Source organism: Perca flavescens, chromosome 4, assembly GCF_004354835.1.
Source record: "Perca flavescens isolate YP-PL-M2 chromosome 4, PFLA_1.0, whole genome shotgun sequence".
NCBI lineage: Eukaryota > Metazoa > Chordata > Actinopteri > Perciformes > Percidae > Perca > Perca flavescens.
In genome coordinates, this window is record NC_041334.1 from 12425614 (window position 1) to 12452501 (window position 26888).

Genomic DNA, 26888 nt, shown 5'->3' on the forward strand with positions numbered 1-26888 from the left:
TTTGAAAGAACTGTAGCTTGCAAACTGGTGGACGTAAATGGACTGGTTAACGTTAGATAGCTTGGAGCTGGTTTGGAGCTTTTACCTCCCCCTGTGTGTCGCGGTGAGCAGTGATGGAGCAGTTCTAGGTAAGACCGGACGGACTTTTAACATTTTATTTAACCTGTCAAACTGACGGTGTGACGTCTTTGCATAAACACCATGCTAACTAACGTTTGCTACCGTGCTAACTGCAATTATAATGGCAGCGAGACACCGAGACGCTTCATTAGAACGGAGAGGGAGGGGGAATCATCACACACAGTACACGACAGGTTATTAACTCAGGTGTTTCAATTAGGATCCTTCATGTATAAACATTATGTGGCAAAATAGTATAAACGTTTACTGTATGACGCACGCACCTCTAACATGACCACATTTAAATAATCTGACAGCTGCACAAGATCACTGGTGGCAGAAGTAACGTTACTCTGATTTTATATCTATTCCCAGTGTAGAAATACTAGCTATGTTAGTTGCATTACAATCTCAATTAAGTAAAAGTACATAAGTATTGGCATCAAAATATACTTCTGATATGGCCAATTTCTATTAATAATATTAATAATTAAGAATATTTACCAGCCGCGACAGCGACAGGCTGGTATTGTTTTCTCTCTCTCTCTCTCTCTCTCTCTCTCTCTCTCTCTCTCTCTCTCTCTCTCTCTCTCTCTCTCTGTCTCTGTGTGTGTCATCATGGCATAATGGGGCCCTGGATACGTACTGTAGGGTCCATATATGGTCCCTGCATGTAAAATAGTGGATTTAGCATATATGACGTCACCCATTGGTTTTTGGACTGCCATTTTAATAGTTTGTTCTGCTGTATTTTGTGCATACAAACAGTGTAACAACATGTCAACAGATATATGTTGGACAGTAGTTTATTGTGACTGATTTAGTGAGACACAATTAAGACAGAAGTGCTAATAAACTCAATATTACTACAGCGTTCACTACTGTTGATGCATGGAGCAGCTGTCTTGCATTTTGAGGTTGGGGTATTGTGAGGTTCTCCGATTTTCCGAACGAGTCGGAAATCCGACTTCAAAGTTGTAGATTTTCCAACCTTTGGAAGCCAGTGGATCGAAGAGATCATCCAGTGGAGATTTATCGGCGGGTAAATGTGGACCTCTGGGTACTGCCACCATTTATCTGCATGTAACGTTACGGCAGTACAGAAAATCCGCAAACTTTCCCGCTAGCGGTAGCTAGCTAGCTTGGTTGGCATAATGCTGAACAAGACATTTTTAGGTGGCCAAATGTTGCAATTAACTCTGATGAAGTGAAAACACACAGTGAGAGGGTCAACGTTTAAGATTAAAACACGAACAAAACCCAGAAACAACTTCAAAGCTATTGTATACAGTGCCATGGTTAGCATGCTAAGCCTCTGTCCTGATTGACAGGTCGGCGTGTAGCCCCGACTCTAAAGCATCCCCTGCCATATCGTCATTTTAAATTAATGGAACCATAATTAACTAAATGAACATCATGGTGATTTAAAAAGACTTGAAAGTAGCAATTGATGCCATAAACTCATTAATGTTGTTGTAATGAAATGAGTGAGAAGTAGTGTCATTTTCCCATACACTTCTATAGTATAGTAACCAACTTTTTCTACAACCAGCAGAGTTGCCCCCTGCTGGAAATTAGATAGGTTTAAGATCCTTCTGCATTGCTTCACTTTTCAGGCCAGGAAGCTGTGGACATTATTTTTACAGTCTATGAGCGGGTCCTACCACCAAGGCGGATTTGTTTATATTTCTGTCTGTCTGTGATAGCATCATAAAGATACAAGATGCAGTCATGATGAAACATTACAGGTGAGTAGTTAAAATCCCAATGAAGGTTGAGTTTAGGGTTGAGTACTGTTCAGATTTTTACCGATACTGGTAAAAATTACCCAACAGTAACATTTTTTTCAGTGTTTCCTCTATGTTGATTTTGTAGTGGCAGCCCACCATGGCAAAATGTCTGCCAATCACGGTATCAGAAATAGGGCTGTACAAAAAATGCTGTACAGCAGGTTGATCCTGCCGACATAATGCACCCCCTCGTTGGCTGCCGCTCACATTGCAATTTAACAACAAGTAGAACTATTCAGAGGTTATTGGGCCCGTACAGTTTAACTCCACATACTGTTGTGTTGATGTAGTTTATTGTCAAAACGTTCGCTTTCTTCCGAGTCGACAGCTCCACCAAAAACGTCACCGCAGTGGGTCCATTCTAATTCATTTTGTACACCTGTTCTAGATGTTAAGTGCCCTATAGTTCCTCAAAAAATACAGTTCAATCACAACTGGGGGGTGGGGGGGGGTTGTTTGGACAGACTTGCCCTCACTGCTAAAAAGAATCCTAAAGGAAACACTGTATTTAGAACATTTTATTTATTTAGAACATTACACACCACACAAAATAAAACACCTCCCTCTCCCCTCCCAAACCTGTCCCTCCAACCTATTAAATCAAATAAATGTTCCTCTACACTGTAACTTTTATTCTTGTATTTGTATATTATTTTATTTTAGCCTGTTTTTATTTTCTATCTCTTTGCAGTTGCTGTTTTATTGTTTAATGTAAAACACTTTGAATTGCCTTCTTGCTGAAATGTGCTATAGAAATAAAGTTGGCTTGCCTTACAACCTCCAGCCTGTCAGTCTGTCACCAGGGAATAGAGAACACTGCTGTGACTTTCTGTCTCAGAGCAAGAGTAGTTAACTGCACCGCGACCGCTTTCGCCTCACCATTAGGCTATATAACATTGCAGGGACGCTGACTGCATGACGTTTTGAAAAGTGTTACCATAATTCACACTGTGACTTAAACAAACTGCAGAGGCAACGTAATTTCGCTCCGTCTGCACCGCACCTCTGCTAGTCTATCGGAGCCACGCTCTCCGTCACACATGAAGAGAGGACGGATGAGCTAGCAGTAGGGCTTTGACTTTTGCCCAAAAATCATATTCGAAGTTTGTTTGTTTATTAATATTAATATTTGAATATATTCTAATATGTATTAATAATATTTTGACCATTAAATTCCTTCAGTAAGACCTATATTTTTATCAGACTTAAGTTGTATATGTTCTGTCCACCAGAGGGCAGTGTATCAGTCAATGTCAATAGGCAGACAATGTTTTCAGAAGAAAAACACAATTATTAAAATTATTATTAAAAGTCAGACCCTGGATTAGACACAAACACTATGCTTTCGACAGGAAGGAGGAGCTTTTCACCGTAGCCTACATAAGTGGTCTGATGTTTATACCTGTGTTGCTGGTGTGTGTGTGGAGTGTGTGTTAGAGTGAGAGAGTGACGGTGATTACCGGTAGCTTCAGAGCGAGTAGCGACTCTACAGTCATAGTGAGAGGAACAAAGTGTCTCCCCTGTTCTTTCTGACCACGGTGAGACATCTGGAGCAGGAAAAGTTAACCCACTCCTTGATGTCACGTTGTTTATGGAGAAGGAGACCCAGGAAATGAGTCGGGGAATGCAAGCCACGGCCGAGTGAAGTGCGTCGCCGCGACGAGTAGTTATGTTTTGAAATGCGTGAAAAAGCCTCGGAATCTGAATTAAAAACAACGTTAACAAGCAAACACATTTACAAAAAATAATGCCCATAACAGGTTTGAATATCATTATTATTTTTTAAATATTTGAATTATATTCGAATAACGAAGTTTCGAAGTCAAAGCCCTAGCTTGCAGTTCGCCCCCTAGTGACTCACTGCAGTGTAGGTCAAAACTGTGCCGACGTGGGCCAAAAATACACATCAAATACTGTATATTTTTCCCAAAGATGATTTTTGTCATTTTAGGTAGTTCTTATTACTAGTCGCTAGTCTTGCATTGCCAGACCTTACTCCACAGCACTGGAGTAAGGTCTGGCTCTACCACACATACATTACAGGATAGGAGATAGATTGTTTGCATTTAGCTGGATACATGGTTAAACATAATTTGTATCGCTGTGTGTAACGTTATTTAATCCACAGCAATCCTGCCACATTCAGTCCCAAAATGTCCCAGTTGGATAGAAAATGCCATAACTTTAAACACATTCTTTGTAAATCTTTACAATCATTCCCATAAAGAACCAAGCAGGCCTGCCTTGTTGCACGATCCAAATTTTCTTCAAAACTTGCCATTTTTAGCATGTAGCTTGCTAGCTCGAAGATTGTAGTTGTTTCCGCCAACACACAGAGAGTAGAAGGTGAATCCAGTAACTATAAAAAAACAAACACCTCACCTCCTCATGTTGTTTATCACTGGCTGGCAGTTTGTGGAAAAAGTCAGGGACACAAGACTAATCAGCCAGATGATGCCTGGACCATGGCAACACAGCATCAGCTGGCCGTTTATCTCCTTGGCAACCATCTAACAAGCAGCTGTTTCTCTTCTTGTTGCAGGTGTTGGTGGAAACAAAGAGAGAGATGTTCCCCTTAACAGTCTGACCTGAAGAAAAACAACAGTCAGCAGCCCAAAGCTGCAAATGGAGAATGGAGACCTGGGTCACATGGTGTGTGTGTGTGTGTGTGTGTGTGTGTGTGTGTGTGTGTGTGTGTGTGTGTGTGTGTGTGTGTGTGTGTGTGTGTGTGTGTGTGTGTGTGTGTGTGTGTGTGTGTGTGTGTGTGTGTGTGTGTGTGTGTGTGTGTGTGTGTGTGTGTGTGTGTGTGTCTCTGAATTTTATAATGACTTTAACAAGGAAACCATCGCATCGTGGCATATAATGAGCGATAACCAGTAGCAGTGTTTCCCACAGATTAGAAAGCAATTTGTTGCGTGGGGGGGATGGAGAGAGATACTTATTTTCGTAACAATCAAGTATCAAAAACTGAGGAGGATCACGCTGTTGGATGCTGTCCTCCTCTCCTACTTTAATGCCTAATGAATCTCTCTCTTTCTCTCCCTGACCCGGTCTTTCACTGGTTGAAGCCTGAAAATATTGTACACAAATTAATAAAATAACTAATTCCACTGGTCGGACTGTTCAGCTCTGTTTCAGACTGATACCCCCAGTTCAGGCTGGTCCTCATCCTCAACAGGGGCCTTTTTCAGTGGCGGAAAATACTTTTCAATACTCATCTGGATTGAAGCAGCAAACATTCAGTGTAAGAGTAAACAAATGACATAACATTGTTTATAATAAGTTTATTTGATTCACAGCTGCTATATAGTGTTTTGACCTCGACAACCCAACTGCATTTTACCGCAAACTTGCGACTAGTTAACTTTCTAAAGCAGGCACAATAATCGCTTGTTTGCTAAGAGTCGGGTCTGGACTCCAACGTTAACACACTGACAACATTTCATTCAGAGTGATTGTGTAAAGGTGTTCATGAGATACCAACCTTTCGTGAACTTGTGAATTTCGCCAGCCGTCTTCTCTCGTTTTCATGGAGACAGACACTGTGTGCACGGTGGGGGAGGGTGTGTGTGTGTGTGTGTGTGTGAGAGAGACAGAGAGACGGAAGAGAGCAGGGAAAGGAAATGCAGCAGAATGAATACGCTGCGTGTGTTAAATAGAGTTTAAAAAAATAAAATTAATAATGAAACGCAATATGTGGCGGCCGGTGTTGATTGTATGGCGCACCGCCACACATTTGTGTTTGTGTGAAAAACACTGCAGTAGGCTTGTGCCGATTGGCGATCAATTCGTATATCAAAGATCGGAGGAATGATCGGCGATTGTTTTTTCCTACATTAAAGAAATTTGACCTATCAGAACTGTAACATCTAGAATCTGCTCTCTACTCTTTATATTCTCGGGGAGCAGTAAGTCCACCCGCTGAGCCCCGTTAATCAGCACGAGTGACTTTAAAATCCTTAATGTTATTAAAAAAAAACAGTTGTCCTTATTCATGGATCTCACACCTGATGGGCTGTGCTTCTTTCGGACTGTCACCCAGCCTCCCTGGCTTCCTGGCTGGTGCCAGGGGATTGGAGCTACGTTAGATCAGCCTGCACCAATTAATGTTACTCGGGGATAAGATACAGCAGCTAACGTTAACGATCAAGTTTCCCTGTTGCGGAGCTTCGCCTCCTACACGACAAATAATTACAGTTATTACATGTTCAATTATCACATTAGAAGGGAAATAGCTCAATTTGACGCGCAGATCAACAGAGAGCTGGAGAGTGAGAGAAGCAATCGCTAACTTCTAAGGGGAGATTAGCCAGAAAAGTTGCTAAAAGGAGATTGCTAAGTGCTTGAGTAAACTAGTGTAATGTTCGCTTTAAATGTAAAGTGGATAAGCTACCGAGGCAAGACTCTATCAGCAACACAGAAGCATGTCAGCTATGGAGGAAATATTTATTCATAATTCAAATTTGAAAGTCCAAAGAGAAAACAAAGCGAGATCAAATTAAAAAAAATTTATTTTCCATTGGGCTTTTCCATTTGGATTTAATATTTGGCTTTTGAATTTCCATTTAACATTGGCTTTTCATTTGGACTTGACACATGTCAATGTAAATGAGGAGGCGTGGCCCAAAGGCTGGTGGGAGGGTCTGAAACAAAAGGGGTGCAGAGGCACCTTATGAACAGCAGGGGGAGCTGACTGCTGGGGACCATCTGTCTGCAGCTTCGCCACCAGGCTGGCTTGGCCTCTTGTCTCACATGATAGAAAATGATGATGTAGGCTAAACACAAACGACATTTCATGCAACAACAGTGAAGTTTTCATGTAGTTACTATAATTGGGCCCGTGTTAGTGGGGACTAGATTAGGACTGGATTTAAAGCTGATTCTGGTTCCCAACTTCGCCCCATGTGTGTCTGTTTAAAACACGGACTTGATGTTTTATTTAATTAAGCAACAGTAGAAACATGGGTGTGGGTAGCTCTGCTACGTGTGTCTGTGTGTGGTCAGATCTTGCGGACGCACACACACACACACACACACACACACACACACACACACACACAAAATCTCAACCGGATAGTCATCGTCCGAACTGCGACCTCTCCTTTTTCTTTCTCTCACTTTTTTGTCCGGGTGGTGCGCGCGGTGTGAGGTGCGTATCCGCGCTATTCTCCAACATGTACTCACAACAATCACTCCTTATTGACGGCATTTTGTACAGCCCGTGTACTTTTTCAGACTTCCAGCTGACAGCGGTGTCTGTGAGCACCACTGGCCGGCCAGCAGGGAGGAGATCCCGGCCGCCACCAGCTGGCTGTCCCGTCAGACTGAAGCTTCTGACAACATCGGAGAAAGTGTGCAGTTGGCCATCAGCGTTTGTAAAACTGCCCATATTCAAACTCTACTCTCTTAATTTATCGCATAAAAAAAGTCTCAGAAGTGAATTTAGTGGTGGAATAGCAGATGAAAATTGTAAAAAGTTTCCAGTTGTTTGCTGCTGTTACAGCAAACTCCCTATCTAGATTATAGAGTCGATTTTTTTTTTTTTTTAGTCCTAATCTAGTCCTCACTAAAACAGAATCAATTATAGTAACTACATGAAAACTTCACTGTTGTTGCATGAAATGTCGTTTGTGTTTAGCCTACATCATAATTTCATAATAAAGAGGCCAAGCCAGCCTGGTGGCAAAGCTGCAGACAGATGGTCCCCAGCAGTCAGCTCCCCCTGCTGTTCATAAGGTGCCTCTGCACCACTTTCGTTTCAGACCCTCCCACCAGCCTTTGGGCCACGCCTCCTCATTTACATTGACATGTGTCAAGTCCAAACGAAAAGCCAATGTTAAATGGAAATTCAAAAGCCAAATATTAAATCCAAATGGAAATTTAAAAAAATATATATATTTTTAATTTGATCTCGCTTTGTTTTCTCTTTGGACTTTCAATTTGAATTATGAATAAATATTTCCTCCATAGTCAGCACGTCAGCCAAGAAGGAGGCAGGACAGCCGAGCCGGTGTAGTTTCATAGATGAAAGCGTATCCATAATATGTCCAATTACATGTTCAATGTAGCCTGTCAGACTGGCGATCTGGCTATCGGCGATCTCGAGTAACCACAATTGGATGATTTGAAAATATTAGAGTTCGCCCAAACCTAATATCCAGTCTGCTGCCCTATAACAATGCAACGTATCGTTATCGTCTAGTTCAGTTTCAACGGCTCTACTCATTTAGGGGCTATGAAATGCATTATATCAATGACTGGCCTTGTTTTGATAAATTCATCAACAAGTTAACAGTTTCGATTTCAAATATGTGGTCGATTTATCAAAATAGTGCCTACTTGAAAATTTGTCACACTTTTTTGAGATGTAAACATAGGTAGGTTTAAACAAACAAACAAACAAACAAAGGACTCAGATGTGTCATCACTTCTGCTCTCAGGAGTTTAGACTCCAGACTAGCCAAGAGCTCAAATTCCTTCTTGGTGTACTTAGTAGTGACACAGGCCTTCAGTGTTGTCTCTGACTGCTGTTCCTGCTCTCTCCAGATGGGGGAGCCCGTGACTCTGAATGTGGGCGGCTGTGTGTACAGCACGTCTCTGTCCACGCTGCAGCGCTATCCAGACTCCATGCTGGGAGCCATGTTTGGAGGAGACCTGCCCACTGTCAGGGACGCAAACGGAAACTACTTCATCGACCGTGACGGCCTGCTTTTTCGGTGAGAGTGTGTTTATGCGCACGAGTTTGTGTGTCAATGTGGTATAGGCAAGCAGCAACCACCAGGGTCGAAAAATTAAGCCAATGCAGAGTTCATCGAGTGGCCACTTGAGGCTGGCTCCAAAACGGAGTTAACCCCCATAGACCCCCATGTAAAAATTCTATATCAACGGTTCATTTACGGGATAGTTCCTGCGCCGCCGGAAGTTGTCCCTCGCTTTCCGCTTTCTTTATGTTAACTTTAAACTCCGGTCGCATCGAGCAACATCGACGGCAAGTTTTAAGGAACTTTTGTATTGTGCAACAAGTCCGGCCTGCTTGGTTCCTTCGGGGAATGATTGTAAAGATGAAAAAAAAAAAATAGGTTTACGGCATTTACTCTCTAACTGGGACGATTTAGGACCGATTGACCGGGATTTGCTGTGGACAAAATACACACGGCGATACACTGGTAAGAGCTAATGACGTTAACCAAGTATCCAGCTAATTTAAAGAGCTCATGTTACTGTATTGTGTGAAGTTATTTTTTATTTAATATTGTATGTGGTGCAAATGTTCCACTGAAACAAGTTCCTTCCCGAGGCTATTTTGAAGAGCCACGCTCGCTGCGTCCGGAGCTTTGCGCTGCCCAAGACGATCGGGATTGGTTTGAAGAAATGCAAACAACCCGGAGCGTTTTTTTTTCCCTCCTATCCAGGAGTGTATGCTCCTGTTGCCAGACATTCCTCTGCCGCGCTGTGAAGATAGGTCTGGCAATGCGAGGATGACCTGGGCTCAACTAGACCCTGTGGGTCGTACAGCAGCTCTCCACCCTCCCGTCCTGACTTTAACTGAAAGCAGAGTCTTGCAGTATCACCAGCTCAGCAGTCTGGACTGATCCTGTCTCTGTTTCTGCTGTTTCAGCTACATCCTCAACTTCCTCAGGACGTCAGAGCTGACGCTGCCGTGCGACTTCAAGGAGACTGAGTTGCTCAGGAAGGAGGCTGACTTCTATCAGATTGAGCCCCTGATCCAGTGCCTGGGAGACCCCAAACCCCTGCTGCCCTACCCCACTGACACTTACGAGGAGGTGGTGGAGCTGTCCAGCACCAGGAAGCTGTCCAAGTACTCCAACCCTGTCGCAGTCATCATCACCCAGCTCACCATCACCACCAAGGTCAGTGGGAACACGTCTGAACATAAAACATGATTATGTGCATTATTATTTCTCTTCAGACCCTCTTGTCTGCTTCTGCCTCTGCATTTTCCTTATTCATTCACTACATGTGATTCACACAACTGAGAAACTTTCACAACACTTTTTTTCTATTAAAAAGTGTTTCCCACAGAATTAGATTCCACTTGTGGTGGTAGCTGACACTTTCTTAGATGAATTATCAAATAATACTGTATACTGTATATTAGTGCTGCACAATTAATCAAATTTTAATCACGATCACGATTTTGGCTTCCCACAAGCAAATTTGCGTGATCGAGCGATATTTAAAATGCGTTATTCCGTTTATAGAACGCTCCTTATCAAAGTTTTTGCAAAGCCAATCTAGCGCTCTATAAACCACTGTCTGATCACGTGCTTCCATGAGCCAATCAGAGTTGTTCCCTGCACCGCGCAGCTTAGTTTCTAGATGTAGACAGTCACAGAGGACAGAGTAACGTGAGGAAAATTCCACAACAGCTAGCAGTCAGTCAGTCATCATAAGCCGGTCACGATGTTTACCAGTTTACCAGTAAACGCAACATTTTGTCCCGTCCGTTTTGTTTTTCAGACAGGTTGTCTGCGACCAGTGCTAGTTTGAGTCTTTTAGCTCATAGCTTTAGCAACAGACTGTTGGACGTCTCGCTGTTGGAATCCAATACAGTCACACTTTTACACTGTTTAGCTGTCAGCATTTTAGCCGTGTTTAATCCAGTTACTACTGTAGCTAACGGTAGGCTAACGTTACCTGCTGTGTAACGTGTTATTAGTGTTTACTTGCGTGACATGCAGCGATGTTTATGTTGCCTCTAACGTGGGTTTCGGAGCATCAGAGCGCAACGCAGACATGCAAGTGGCGGCGTTATGAGCCACCGAAATCCGCGTTGCTATTTTGTCCGGTAGATACCGGGCACCACATGCGCCATTAACGTGAACAGTAAATTGCGTTGCCTGTATATTTCATGGCAAACGTGCATGTGTGGAAAGTGGTCGCACAACAGCTGAAATGGCATACTCCTTCACAGTATCCTTCAATAAAGGAGGAATGTAGCACAATATGGATGTATTAGCAGGAATGTAGCACAATATGGATGTAAAAGCAGTTATAATTAGCCTATGTGACAATAAAATGAGTTTTGGTTAAAATCAACAAATAATCGTGATAATTAATCGTGATCTCAATATTGATCAAAATAATCGTGATTATCATTTTGGCCATAATCGTGCAGCCCTACTGTATATGCTGTAATATAATGTTAATTTATAGATATCCTGACTAGCTAGGCTCTTTACATGCTTGCTGATAATATTATTTGAATAGTTGGGTCTCCAAGATTGACTGCGTTGTGTTAAGAACATACAGACTAACTTATCAGAGTTAACTTAAATGCATCAGGTTTGGACCAATTTGTGCAGAGGTTTTCATGTATGTATGTTGGCATTGAAAAAAAGGAAACATTGGCACTGGAAAAAAAAAGTTCCACTGAAAAACAAAACACAGAGAGAGAGAGAGATTGAGTAAGAGAGAAAGAGAGATAGCAAAGCGCCGTTATCTTCATTTCGGCGCCCATGTTATTCAGTCTGTCCAGCTACACTGGCTGCGATCAGGTGCAGAGCGTAATCACATACAGTAAGGCTACAGTGCAGCCGGGTACCTTACAAAATAAAACAAATTTCAAAATAAAACACACAGGTTTATGGTGATTTTGGCTGTCTTTCTTCTAAGCGGTGTCTAGGGATATCACGAGAACCGATACTTGCGATACCTTTAGATTCTAAAATAACAAAACACAGACGATGCCCATTTTTTTGAGCACCGATGCCAGTGCCAGTCCCACAATGAGCTTTCCTAAAGCCCGAGACACAGAAATTACAGTTAGACATTACAGACGTTACAGTTAGACATTACAGATGTTACAGTTAGACATTACGTTACAGTTAAGCATTACACCTAGACATTACAGACATTACATTACACATAGACATGACAGTTAGACATTAAGAACATTACAGTTAGACATTACGTTACAGTTAGGCATTACACTTAGACATGACAGAAATTACATTACACAGACATGACAGACATTAAAGATATTACAGTTAGACATTACAGACATTACAGTTAGGCATTACACATAGACATGACAGTTAGACATTACAGTTAGACATTACACATAGACATGACAGTTAGACATTACAGTTAGACATTACACATAGACATGACAGTTAGACATTACAGTTAGACATTACACATAGACATGACAGTTAGACATTACAGACATTACAGTTAGACATTACAGACATTACAGTTAGACATTACAGACATTACAGTTAGATATTACACACATTACAGTTAGACATTACAGACATTACAGTTAGTCATTACACATAGACATGACCGTTAGACAATACAGAAATTACAGTTAGACATTACAGACGTTACAGTTAGACATTACAGACGTTACAGTTAGACATTACGTTACAGTTAGGCATTACACTTAGACATTACAGACATTACATTACACATAGACATGACAGTTAGACATTAAGAACATTACAGTTAGACATTACAGACATTACAGTAAGATATTACACATAGACATTACAGACATTACATTACACAGACATGACAGACATTAAAGATATTACAGTTAGACATTACAGACATTACAGTTAGACATTACAGACATTACAGTTAGGCATTACAGACATTACAGTTAGACATTACGTTACAGTTAGGCATTCCACTTAGACATTACATTACACATAGACATGACAGACATTAAAGGTGCAATATGTAATATTGTGCGTAATATTGGCAGCTAGCGGTTAAAATAGTTACTGCACTACCAATTCAAAATACTGGAGAGTCGTTTCCCCGCCTCCTGCTCAGACTCGAGGTTCACGGGGACTACCAGGCTGAGACCACAGCATTCACAACAATGTTGCTAGACGACATTTCTCAGACTAGCCAGGCGTTACTCCACAGCACAGCAGAGGAGCTAACGTTAGATGCTAGTCTCACATAGCCAGACATTACTCCACAGCACAGAAGAGTAGCTAACGACAAATGCTAGTCTCACATAGCCAGACATTACAGACAGCACAGCGGAGTAGCTAACGACAGATGCTAGTCTCACATAGCCAGACATTACTCCACAGCACAGCGGAGTAGCTAACGTTAGATGCTGGCTATATTGACAGTCATAAAAGCCTGTGCTCACGAAGAGCTCTGTAACCAACTGACAGACACACTTTTTCGGCTTAAAATTACAGTATGAACCGCTAAAAACACAACAACCTCACTGTCATACTCTCCACTAGTCAGACACACTTCCTCGGCTTAGAATTACAATACGACATACTGTAAAAATACCACTACCTTGACGACGGAACACAGGAGACATTCAATATGAGTACACAAATGTTGAAATGACAAAAATGCCCGAGACTAGTAGCTGTGATAAATTAGCCAGAAGCTAATGCTTACCTGTTCAGGAGAAAATAAGCCAACTCTGCATCCTTTTGGGCTCTAAGCTGTCTCCATCTTTCAAATACATCTCCAATATTTACCAGGGGTTGTTACGTCTCTGGTCATGAAGAACTGTTAGAAACATGCTGTTTTTTTTTTTTTATGTCATGTAGAACAGCAGGAAACCGATGGAATGCCTTCTCCAGGTAGGGAATGAGTCCTTACCCCAAGTGAAGGAGTTCAAGTATCTTGGGGTTGTGTTCGGTGAGGACAGGGGACAATGGAGCGGGAGATTGGTCGGAGAATGAAGAAGAAGGAGTGCGGTGATTGCATTCAATCTATCGCACCGTTGTGACATGAAAAGAGAAGCCAGAAGGGACAAAGCTCTCGATCTACACGGTCATTTTTCGACCTACCCTCACCTATGGTCATGAAGGCTGGGTCATGACCGAAAGACGAGATCAGGGTACAAGCGGCTGAAATGGGTTTCCTCAGGAGGGTGGCTGGCGTCTCCCTTAGAGATAGGGTGAGAAGCTCAGTCATCCGTGAGGAGCTCGGAGTAGACATACTGCTCGCTGCGTCGAAAAGGAGCCAGTTGAGGTGGTTCATGCATCTGGTAAGGATGCCCCCTGAGGACATCCCTGGGAGGTGTTCCAGGCACGTCCAGCTGGGAGGAGGCCTCGGGAAGACCCAGGACTAGGTGGAGGGATTATATCTCCAACCTGGCCTGGGAACGCCTCGGGATCCCCAGTCGGAGCTGGTTAATGTTGCTCGGGAAAGGGAAGTTTGGGGTCCCCTGCTGAGCTGCTCCCCCAGTCCCGACACGGATAAGAAGAAGATGGATGGATGGATGGAGAATCTATCTCCGTTGATCCTGTTCGTTTGTTTGCTGCTTTCATGGCTATACTACCGTTGCAGCTGTAGCGTGCTGGGTTTACGTTTTTACAGGTATATCTGGCAACCCGGCCTGGCTGTCAAACTGGGCCGTTGATAACAACACACAGACCAAAACATAAACATAAATTCCGTCACGGAATGTAAATTTCAAAAAGAAAAAATACTGAAATTAGCATTGTTGTCAGAAAAGATAGTATTTCAGTTTAACATGTTTCCTTAATATCTGATGAGGCATTGGTGTCATTTTTGGATTTATTACAGTACAAATATTACATATTGGACCTTTAAAGATATTACAGTTAGACATTACAGACATTACATTTAGACATTACAGTTAGACATTACAGACATTACAGTTAGACATTACAGACATTACAGTTGGACATTACAGTTAGACATTACAGACATTACAGTTAGACATTACAGACATTACAGTTAGACATTACAGACATTACAGTTAGACATTACAAACATTACAGTTAGACATTACAGTTGGACATTACAGTTAGACATTACAGACATTACAGTTGGACTTTACAGTTAGACATTACAAACATTACAGTTAGACATTACAGTTGGACATTAAAGTTAGACATTATAGACATTACAGTTAGACATTACAGACATTACAGTTGGACATTACAGTTAGACATTACAAACATTACAGTTAGACATTACAGTTGGACATTACAGTTAGACATTACAGACATTACAGTTAGACATTACAGACATTACAGTTAGACCTTATAGACATTACAGTTAGACATTACAGACATTACAGTTAGACATTACAGACATTACAGTTAGACATTACAGTTAGACATTACAGAGACATTACAGTTAGACATTACAGACATTACAGTTGGACATTACAGACATTACAGACATTACAGTTAGACATTACAGACATTACAGTTAGACATTACAGACATTACAGTTAGACATTACAGACATTACAGTTAGACATTACAGACATTACAGTTAGACATTACAGATTACAGTTAGACATTACACTTAGACATTACATTACACATAGACATGACAGACATTAAAGATATTACAGTTAGACATTACAGACATTACATTTAGACATTACAGACATTACCGTTAGACATTACACGTAGACATTACAGTTAGTTAGACATTACAGACATTACAGTTGGACATTACAGTTAGACATTACAGACATTACAGTTAGACATTACAGTTGGACATTACAGACATTATAGTTAGACATTACAGGCATTACAGTTAGACATTACAGACATTACAGTTAGACATTACAGTTGGACATTACAGACATTACAGTTGGACATTACAGGCATTACAGTTAGACATTACAGACATTACATTTAGACATTACATACATTACAGTTGGGCATTACAGTTAGACATTACAGACATTAAATTTAGAAATTACATACATTACAGTTTGACATTACAGTTAGACATTACAGATATTACAGTTAGACATTACAGGCATTACAGTTAGACATTACAGACATTACATTACACATAGACATGATAGACATTACAGACATTAAAGTTAGACATTAAAGTTAGACATTACACATAGACATAACAGACATTACATTACACAGACATGACAGACATTAAAGACATTACAGTTAGACATTACAGACATTACAGTTTGACATTACAGACATTACAGTTGGACATTACACATAGACATAGTTAGACATTACATACATTACAGGTAGACATCACACATAGACATTACGGTTAGACATTACAGACATTATAGTTAGACATTACAGACATTACAGTTGGGCATTACAGTTAGACATTACAGACATTACAGTTAGACATTACAGATATTACAGTTGGTCATTACAGTTGGACATTACAGACATTACAGTTAGACATTACAGGCATTACAGTTAGATATTACAGACATTTCAGTTAGACATTACAGACATTACAGTTACACATTACAGATATTAATATTGGACATTACAGTTGGACATTACAGACATTACAGACATTACAGTTGGACATTACAGACATTACAGACATTACAGTTGGACATTACAGTTAGACATTACAGACATTACAGTTGGACATTACAGTTAGATATTACAGACATTACAGTTGGACATTATAGACATTACAGTTAGACATTACAGGCATTACAGTTAGACATTACAGACATTACAGTTAGACATTACAGTTGGACATTACAGACATTACAGTTGGACATTACAGGCATTACAGTTAGACATTACAGAAATTACATTTAGACATTACATACATTACAGTTGGGCATTACAGTTAGACATTACAGACATTAAATTTAGAAATTACATACATTACAGTTGGACATTACAGTTAGACATTACAGACATTACAGACATTACAGTTGGACATTACAGGCATTACAGTTAGATATTACAGACATTTCAGTTAGACATTACAGACATTACAGTTAGACATTACAGATATTACAGTTGGACATTACAGTTGGACATTACAGACATTACAGACATTACAGTTGGACATTACAGACATTACAGACATTACAGTTGGACATTACAGTTAGACATTACAGTTAGACATTACAGTTGGACATTACAGACATTACAGTTAGACATTACAGACATTACAGTTGGACATTATAGACATTACAGACATTACAACATTACAGGCATTACAGTTAGACATTACAGACATTACAGTTAGACATTACAGTTGGACATTACAGACATTACAGTTGGACATTACAGGCATTACAGTTAGACATTACAGAAATTACATTTAGACATTACATACATTACAGTTGGGCATTACAGTTAGACATTACAGACATTAAATTAGACATTACATACATTACAGTTGGACATTACAGTTAGACATTACAGACATTACAGACATTACAGTTGGACATTACAGACATTACAGACATTACAGTTGGACATTACAGTTAGACATTACAGACATTACAGTTTGACATTACAGACATTACAGTTGGACATTACACATAGACATAGTTAGACATTACATACATTACAGGTAGACATCACACATAGACATTACGGTTAGACATTACAGACATTATAGTTAGACATTACAGACATTACAGTTGGGCATTACAGTTAGACATTACAGACATTACAGTTAGACATTACAGATGATTACAGTTGGTCATTACAGTTGGACATTACAGTTGGACATTACAGACATTACAGTTAGACATTACAGGCATTACAGTTAGATATTACAGACATTACAGTTAGACATTACAGACATTACAGTTACACATTACAGACATTACAGTTGGACATTACAGTTAGACATTACAGACATTACAGACATTACAGTTAGACATTACAGACATTACAGGACATTACAGACATTACAGACATTACAGTTGGACATTACAGTTAGACATTACAGACATTACAGGACATTACAGACATTACAGTTAGACATTACAGACATTACAGTTGACATTACAGACATTACAGTTAGACATTACAGGCATTACAGTTAGACATTACAGACATTACAGTTAGACATTACAGACATTACATTTAGACATTACAGACATTACAGTTAGACATTACAGACATTACAGTTAGACATTACAGACATTACAGTTGGGCATTACAGTTAGACATTACAGACATTACACATTACAGTTGGACATTACAGACATTAGACATTACAGACATTACAGTTGGACATTACAGACATTACAGTTGGACATTACAGTTGGACATTACAGACATTACAGTTAGACATTACAGACATTACAGTTAGACATTACAGGCATTACAGTTAGACATTACAGACATTACAGTTAGACATTACAGACATTACAGTTAGACATTACAGACATTACAGTTAGACATTACAGTTGGACATTACAGACATTACAGTTGGACATTACAGACATTAGACATTACAGACATTACAGTTGGACATTACAGTTAGACATTACAGACATTACAGTTAGACATTACAGACATTACAGGCATTACAGTTAGACATTACAGGCATTACAGTTAGACATTACAGACAGACATTACAGTTAGACATTACAGACATTACAGTTAGACATTACAGTTAGACATTACAGACATTACAGTTAAGACATTACAGACAGTTAGGACATACAGTTAGACATTACATTTACACTTTGACATTAAACATTAGAGTTGGACATTACAGACATAGAGACATTAACATACATTACAGACATTACACAGAGACACACAGACATTATAGTTAGACATTACATGACAGACATTAAAGACATTACAGTTAGACATTACAGACATTACAGTTGGTCATTACAGTTCGACAGTTACATTACAGACATTACAGTTGGACATTACAGACATTACAGTTGGACATTACAGGCATTACAGTTAGAGACATTACAGTTAGACATTACAGACATTACAGTTAGACATTACAGACATTACAGTTAGACATTACAGACATTACAGTTGGACATTACAGACATTACAGGCATTACAGTTGGACATTACAGGCATTACAGTTAGACATTACAGACATTACAGTTAGACATTACAGATTACAGTTAGGCATTACAGTTAGACATTACAGACATTATAGTTGGACATTACAGTTAGACATTACAGATATTACACATTACAGACATTAGTTAGACAGGACATTACAGTTGGGCATTACAGTTAGACATTACAGACATTACAGTTAGACATTACAGACATTACAGTTGGTCATTACACAGTTACAGACATTACAGACATTACAGGTAGACATTACAGGCAGACATAACATTACATTTACATTACAGTTGGACACACAGACATGACAGACATTAAAGACCTTACAGTTAGACATTACAGACATTAAATTTAGACATTACACATAGACATTACAGACATTACATTACACAGACATTACAGTTAGACATTACAGACATTACAGAAATTACATTTAGACATTACAAACATTACAGTTGGGCATTACAGTTAGACATTACAGACATTAAAGTTAGAAATTACATACATTACAGTTGGACATTACAGTTAGACATTACAGATATTACAGTTAGACATTACAGACATTACAGTTAGACATTACAGGCATTACAGTTAGACATTACAGACATTACATTACACATAGACATGATAGACATTATAGACATTAAAGTTAGACATTACACATAGACATAACAGACATTACATTACACAGACATGACAGACATTAAAGACATTACAGTTAGACATTACAGACATTAAAGTTAGACATTACAGACCTTACAGGTAGACATCACACATAGACATTACAGTTTGACATTACAGACATTACAGTTGGACATTACAGTTAGACATTACAGACATTACAGTTGGACATTACAGACATTACAGTTGGACATTACAGACATTACAGTTAGACATTACAGGCATTACAGTTAGACATTACAGTTGGACATTACAGGCATTACAGTTGGACATTACAGACATTACAGTTAGACATTACAGACATTACATTTAGACATTACAGACATTACAGTTGGGCATTACAGTTAGACATTACAAACATTACAGACATTACAGTTAGACATTACAGACATTAAAGTTAGAAATTACATACATTACAGTTGGACATTACAGTTAGACATTACAGATATTACAGTTAGACATTACAGGCATTACAGTTAGACATTACAGACATTACATTACACATAGACATGATAGACATTACAGACATTAAAGTTAGACATTACACATAGACATAACAGACATTACATTACACAGACATGACAGACATTAAAGACATTACAGTTAGACATTACAGACATTAAAGTTAGACATTACAGACATTACAGTTAGACATTACAGACATTACAGTTGGACATTACAGTTAGACATTACAGACATTACAGTTAGACATTACAGACATTACAGTTAGACATTACAGGCATTGCAGTTAGATATTACAGACATTACACATATACATTACAGACATTAGTTAGACATTGCAGACATTATAGTTAGACATTACAGACATTATAGTTAGACATTACAGACACATTACAGACATTAGACATTACATTACAGTTAGACATTACAGACATTACAGTTAGACATTACAGACATTACAGTTAGACATTACAGTTGGACATTACAGTTGGACATTACAGACATTACAGTTAGACATTACAGACATTACAGTTAGACATTACAGACAGACATTACAGACATTACACATATACATTACAGACATTAGTTAGACATTGCAGACATTATAGTTAGACATTACAGACATTATAGTTAGACATTACAGACATAACAGTTATATATTACAGACATTACATTACAGTTCGACATGACAGATAGACATTACAGACAATACAGTTAGACATTACAGACAATACAGATAGACATTACAGACATTACAGTTAGACATTACAGACATTACAGTTAGACATTACAGACATTATAGTTAGACATTACAGATAGACATTACAGACATTACAGTTAGACATTACAGACATTACAGTTAGACATTACAGACCTTACAGTTAGACATTACAGACATTATAGTTAGACATTACAGACATTACAGTTAGACATTACAGACCTTACAGTTAGACATTACAGACATTATAGTTAGACATTACAGACATAACAGTTAGACATTACAGACATTACATTACAGTTAGACATGACAGACATTACAGACATGACAGTTAGACATTACAGACATTACAGTTAGACATTGCACATAGACATTACAGTTCGACATTACAATTAGACATTACAATTGGACATTACAGACATGACAGTTAGACATTACACATAGACATTACAGTTAGACATTACAGACATGACAGTTAGACATTACAGACAATACAGTTAGACATTACAGACATTATAGTTAGACATTACAGACATAACAGTTAGACATTACATTACAGTTAGACATGACAGATAGACATTACAGACATGACAGTTAGACATTACAGACATGACAGTTGGACATTACAGACATGACAGTTAGACATTACAGACAATACAGTTAGACATTACAGACATTATAGTTAGACATTACAGACATTACAGTTAGACATTGCACATAGACATTACAGTTCGACATTACAATTAGACATTACAATTGGACATTACAGACATGACAGTTAGACATTACACATAGACATTACAGTTAGACATTACAGACATGACAGTTAGACATTACAGACAATACAGTTAGACATTACAGACATTATAGTTAGACATTACAGACATAACAGTTAGACATTACATTACAGTTAGACATGACAGATAGACATTACAGACATGACAGTTAGACATTACAGACATGACAGTTAGACATTACAGACATGACAGTTAGACATTAGAGACAATACAGTTAGACATTACAGACATTATAGTTAGACATTACAGACATAACAGTTAGACATTACATTACAGTTAGACATGACAGATAGACATTACAGACATGACAGTTAGACATTACAGACATTACAGTTAGACATTACAGACCTTACAGTTAGACATGACAGACATTACAGACATTACAGTTAGACATTACAGACCTTACAGTTAGACATTACATACATTATAGTTAGACATTACAGACATAACAGTTAGACATTACAGACATTACATTACAGTTAGACATGACAGATAGACATTACAGACAATACAGTTAGACATTACAGACAATACAGTTAGACATTACAGACAATACAGTTAGACATTACAGACATTATAGTTAGACATTACAGACATAACAGTTAGACATTACATTACAGTTAGACATGACAGATAGACATTACAGACATGACAGTTGGACATTACAGACATGACAGTTAGACATTACAGACAATACAGTTAGACAAAACAGACAATACAGTTAGACATTACAGACATTATAGTTAGACATTACAGACATTACAGTTAGACATTGCACATAGACATTACAGTTCGACATTACAATTAGACATTACAATTGGACATTACAGACATGACAGTTAGACATTACACATAGACATGACAGTTAGACATTACAGACAATACAGTTAGACATTACAGACATTATAGTTAGACATTACAGACATAACAGTTAGACATTACATTACAGTTAGACATGACAGATAGACATTACAGACATGACAGTTAGACATTACAGACATGACAGTTAGACATTACAGACATGACAGTTAGACATTACAGACATGACAGTTAGACATTACAGACAATACAGTTAGACATTACAGACATTATAGTTAGACATTACAGACATAACAGTTAGACATTACATTACAGTTAGACATGACAGATAGACATTACAGACATGACAGTTAGACATTACAGACATTACAGTTAGACATTACAGACCTTACAGTTAGACATGACAGACATTACAGACATTACAGTTAGACATTACAGACCTTACAGTTAGACATTACATACATTATAGTTAGACATTACAGACATAACAGTTAGACATTACAGACATTACATTACAGTTAGACATGACAGATAGACATTACAGACAATACAGTTAGACATTACAGACAATACAGTTAGACATTACAGACATGACAGTTAGACATTACAGACATTACAGTTAGACATTGCACATAGACATTACAGTTCGACATTACAATTAGACATTACAATTGGACATTACAGACATGACAGTTAGACATTACACATAGACATTACAGACATGACAGTTAGACATTACAGACAATACAGTTAGACATTACAGACATTATAGTTAGACATTACAGACATAACAGTTAGACATTACATTACAGTTAGACATGACAGATAGACATTACAGACATGACAGTTAGACATTACAGACATGACAGTTAGACATTACAGACCTTACAGTTAGACATTACAGACATTACATTACAGTTAGACATGACAGATAGACATTACAGACCTTACAGTTAGACATTACAGACATTATTGTTAGACATTACAGACATAACAGTTAGACATTACATTACAGTTAGACATGACAGATATACATTACAGACCTTACAGTTAGACATTACAGACATTATTGTTAGACATTACAGACATAACAGTTAGACATTACATTACAGTTAGACATGACAGATAGACATTACAGACCTTACAGTTAGACATTACAGACATTATTGTTAGACATTACAGACATTACAGTTAGACATTACACATAGACATTACAGTTAGACATTACAGACATTAAAGTTAGACATGACACATAGACATGACAGACGTTACAGTTAGACATTACATACATTACAGTTAGACATCACACTTAGACATTATAGACATTGCATTACACATAGACATGACAGATAGACATTACAGACATTAGAGTTAGACATTACACACATTACATTACACATAGACCTGAGAGATAGACATTATAGAAATTACAGTTAGACATTACAGACATTACAGTTAGGCATCACAGTTAGACATTATAGACATTACAGTTCGACCTTACAGATATTACAGTTAGGCATTACAGTTAGACATTACAGTTAGACATTGGTTTTCAAGCCATGCTGTCTCTCTCTCTCTGCAACGCAGAGAAAGGGCAGGTTACCTTCCCATCTTGAATCTTGCTCTTTATGAGGTCATAAGGACCAAGATTCCAGATCAGCCCATCTGAGCTTTCATTATCGTTATACCCTAACGGCAGAGCAGGATACCCAGGGCTCGGTTTACAACTATCACCACTTCTAGCCACTGAGTGACCATAGGCAGGCTGGGGGAACGCATATTAATGTAGAAAAACCTCATGAATTGAAATTTTCATGACATTACAGTTAGGCATTACTGTTAGACCTTACAGACATTACAGTTAGACATTACACATAGACATTACAGTTAGACATTACAGACATTACAGTTAGACATTACACATAGACATTACAGACATTACATTACACATAGACATGACAGATAGACATTACAGAAATTACAGTTAGACATTACAGACATTTCAGTTAGACATTACAGACATTAGAGTTGGACATTACAGTTAGACATTACAGACATTACAGTTAAACATTACAGTTAGACATTACAGACATTACAGTTAGACATTACACACAGACATGACAGACGTTACATTACACATAGACATGACAGATTGACATTACAGACATTACAGTTAGACATTACACACAGACATGACAGATGTTACAGTTAGACATTACAGACATTAGAGTTAGAAATTACAGTTAGACATTACACACAGACACTACAGACATTACATTACACATAGACATGACAGATTGACATTACAGACATTACAGTTAGACATTACAGACCTTACAGTTAGGCATTACAGACATTACAGTTAGACATTACAGACCTTACAGTTAGGCATTACAGTTAGACATTATAGACATTACAGTTAGACATTACAGACATTACAGACATTACAGTTAGACATTACAATTAGACATTACAGACATTACAGTTAGACATTACAGACATTATAGTTAGACATTACAGACATTACAGTTAGACATTACAGACATTACAGTTAGACATTACACATAGATATTACAGTTAGACATTACAGACATTACAGTTAGACATTACACATAGATATTACAGTTAGACATTACAGACATTACAGTTAGACATTACAGATATTACAGTTAGACACTACACATAGACATTACAGACATTACACATATACAGACATTACATTATACATAGACATTACAGTTAGACATTACAGACATTACAGTTAGACATTACAGACATTACCGTTAGACATTACAGACATTATAGTTAGACATTACAGACATTACAGTTAGACATTACACATAGACATGACAGTTAGACATTACAGTTAGACATTATAGTTAGACCTGACAGTTAGACATTACAGTTAGACATTACAGACATTACAGTTAGACATTACACATAGACATTACAGTTAGACATTACAGACATTACAGTTAGACATTTGTTTTCAAGCCATGCTGTCTCTCTCTCTCTGCAAAGCAGAGAAAGGGGAGGTGACCTTCCGATCTGGAATCTTGGTCCTTATGAGGTCATAAGGACCAAGATTCCAGATTGGCCCACTTGAGCTTTCATTTTCTCAAAGGCAGAGCAGGATACCCAGGCCTCTGTTCACACCTATCACCATTTCTAGCCACTGGGTGACCATAGGCAGGCTGGGGGAACACATATTAATGTTGAAAAACCTCATAAAGTGAAATTTTCATGCCATGGGATCTTTAAGTAATTTTGTGTAGGTGCAGCGCTGTCCATACTGAAACGGAGCAGAGGGGATAAACAGTACACATAACTTAGTTTGGTTTCTTAGCCTGCTTGCCTTTCGTGGTTGAAAATAGAAATTTTGGCCCTTATTAAATTTCCCCCCATTGTAGCAATCCACAGACAGAAATGGAAACGTGAAGGGACAGTCAACGAGAAAGAGAGAGAGAACTGTTTCCACGTTCCTCCCCCTGCTGATTTTGACACAGAATTGTTCATGAATCCAAAAAAATTGTATCGCTCTTCTAGTACTACATTATTATGTGAATGTTCTGCTTATTAAATGTATTCCAAAGTAGACTATATATCATTCACTGTGAGAAAACAAGCAATTGTATGCAAAATCAGACATTCAGCACCCTCCTATAGCCTTAATAAAATGTGTTATTCGAAAAGAGGCTGCTTAGTTTGAATACTAGACCATTCGGGGTCCCCTCTAAATGAAACAATACATTTTTTTTTTAAATAAGTAGTCACACAACTCATTTTTCTTTTTTTCTTTTTTTTTTTAGGTCCATGCATTGTTGGAGTCCATCTCCAGTGGTTTCACAAAGTGGAACAAACACATGATGGACACCAGAGACTACCAGGTGTCCTTTACCTTCGGACCATGTGACCACCAACAGGAAGTCAGCCTGCGTGTCCACCTGCTTGACTTCATCTCCAAAGCTGTATGTGGCTTTTATTTATTGTGTAGAAATGATCCTCCTGTTACAAAACACGGGTCAGATCAGTCGGAGTACTTTAACTTTTGACAAGTCATGGCAAAATTGTGTGGTGATATGACTCCGTTTGTCTGTCTCATTATTTTTCAGGGTTTCACAATACGCAACACACGTGTTCACCACATGAGTGAACGGGCCAATGAGAACACGGTCGAACATCATTGGACGTTCTGCCGACGTGCCCGCAAAGTCGCAAACTGATGGATGAACTGATGGAGACAGATTTGTTGAAAGACAGAAGATGGTCAGGGTGTCTGCGGACAGACAGACAGACAGAGAGACTTATTTGTGGAGGCTTTGTTGTTAGGTGTTAATGTTTTGTACAATGTGTTGTTTTTGAATCACAAAGAAGTCCTTTTTTTTGGAAAGTAAAGTCATTTTTGGAAAGTGTTTTCCCAGCACAAGGTGAGGTTACTGAAGGCTAGCACATTAGCTACATGTAGTATATTATGACGAGATGTTTTGGAATCACATGCTCACATGTAGATGCAATGTTTGGGTACAAGTTTGTCCACATACTTTTGGCCACATACTGTAAGGTAGCTACATATTGGGCATATCAGTAGTATCACAAATCTGTTGTAGTAATTGAAAATTAAACACTCTGGAAAATTCTGATCTCAAGTCATTTTTTTAACTCCCTCTCAGTTCTCCTTTTGTCGACCATTCTCACAGAAATAAAT

General features: G+C 38.4%; 1 protein-coding gene across 4 annotated transcripts; it reads left to right on the top strand.

The window, feature by feature from the left end:
- On the top strand, positions 1 to 26823 carry kctd6a (potassium channel tetramerization domain containing 6a). 4 transcript variants are annotated; one of them, XM_028575964.1, is made up of 7 exons: positions 1 to 128; positions 1737 to 1868; positions 4453 to 4562; positions 8457 to 8626; positions 9529 to 9781; positions 25993 to 26151; positions 26296 to 26823. In XM_028575964.1, exons 3-7 carry the CDS (start codon positions 4536 to 4538, stop codon positions 26404 to 26406), a joined length of 720 nt encoding a protein of 239 aa, XP_028431765.1. In that variant the 5' UTR covers positions 1 to 128; positions 1737 to 1868; positions 4453 to 4535; the 3' UTR covers positions 26407 to 26823. The 4 variants fall into 4 exon arrangements, with proteins under 4 accessions (XP_028431765.1, XP_028431764.1, XP_028431766.1 ...); XM_028575963.1 differs by lacking the exon at positions 1737 to 1868; XM_028575965.1 differs by lacking the exons at positions 1 to 128; positions 1737 to 1868; positions 4453 to 4562 and adding an exon at positions 5120 to 5154.
- The last annotated feature ends 65 nt before the right edge of the window (positions 26824 to 26888 follow it).

Bases quoted from the DNA above. Each gene is read 5' to 3' on its own strand.
- kctd6a (XM_028575964.1), top strand. From the start codon at position 4,536: ATGGAGAATGGAGACCTGGGTCACATG. The intron at 9,782-25,992 runs GTCAGTGGGAAC...TTTTTTTTTTAG, and splicing joins AGCTCACCATCACCACCAAG to GTCCATGCATTGTTGGAGTC. The intron at 26,152-26,295 runs GTATGTGGCTTT...ATTATTTTTCAG, and splicing joins TTGACTTCATCTCCAAAGCT to GGTTTCACAATACGCAACAC.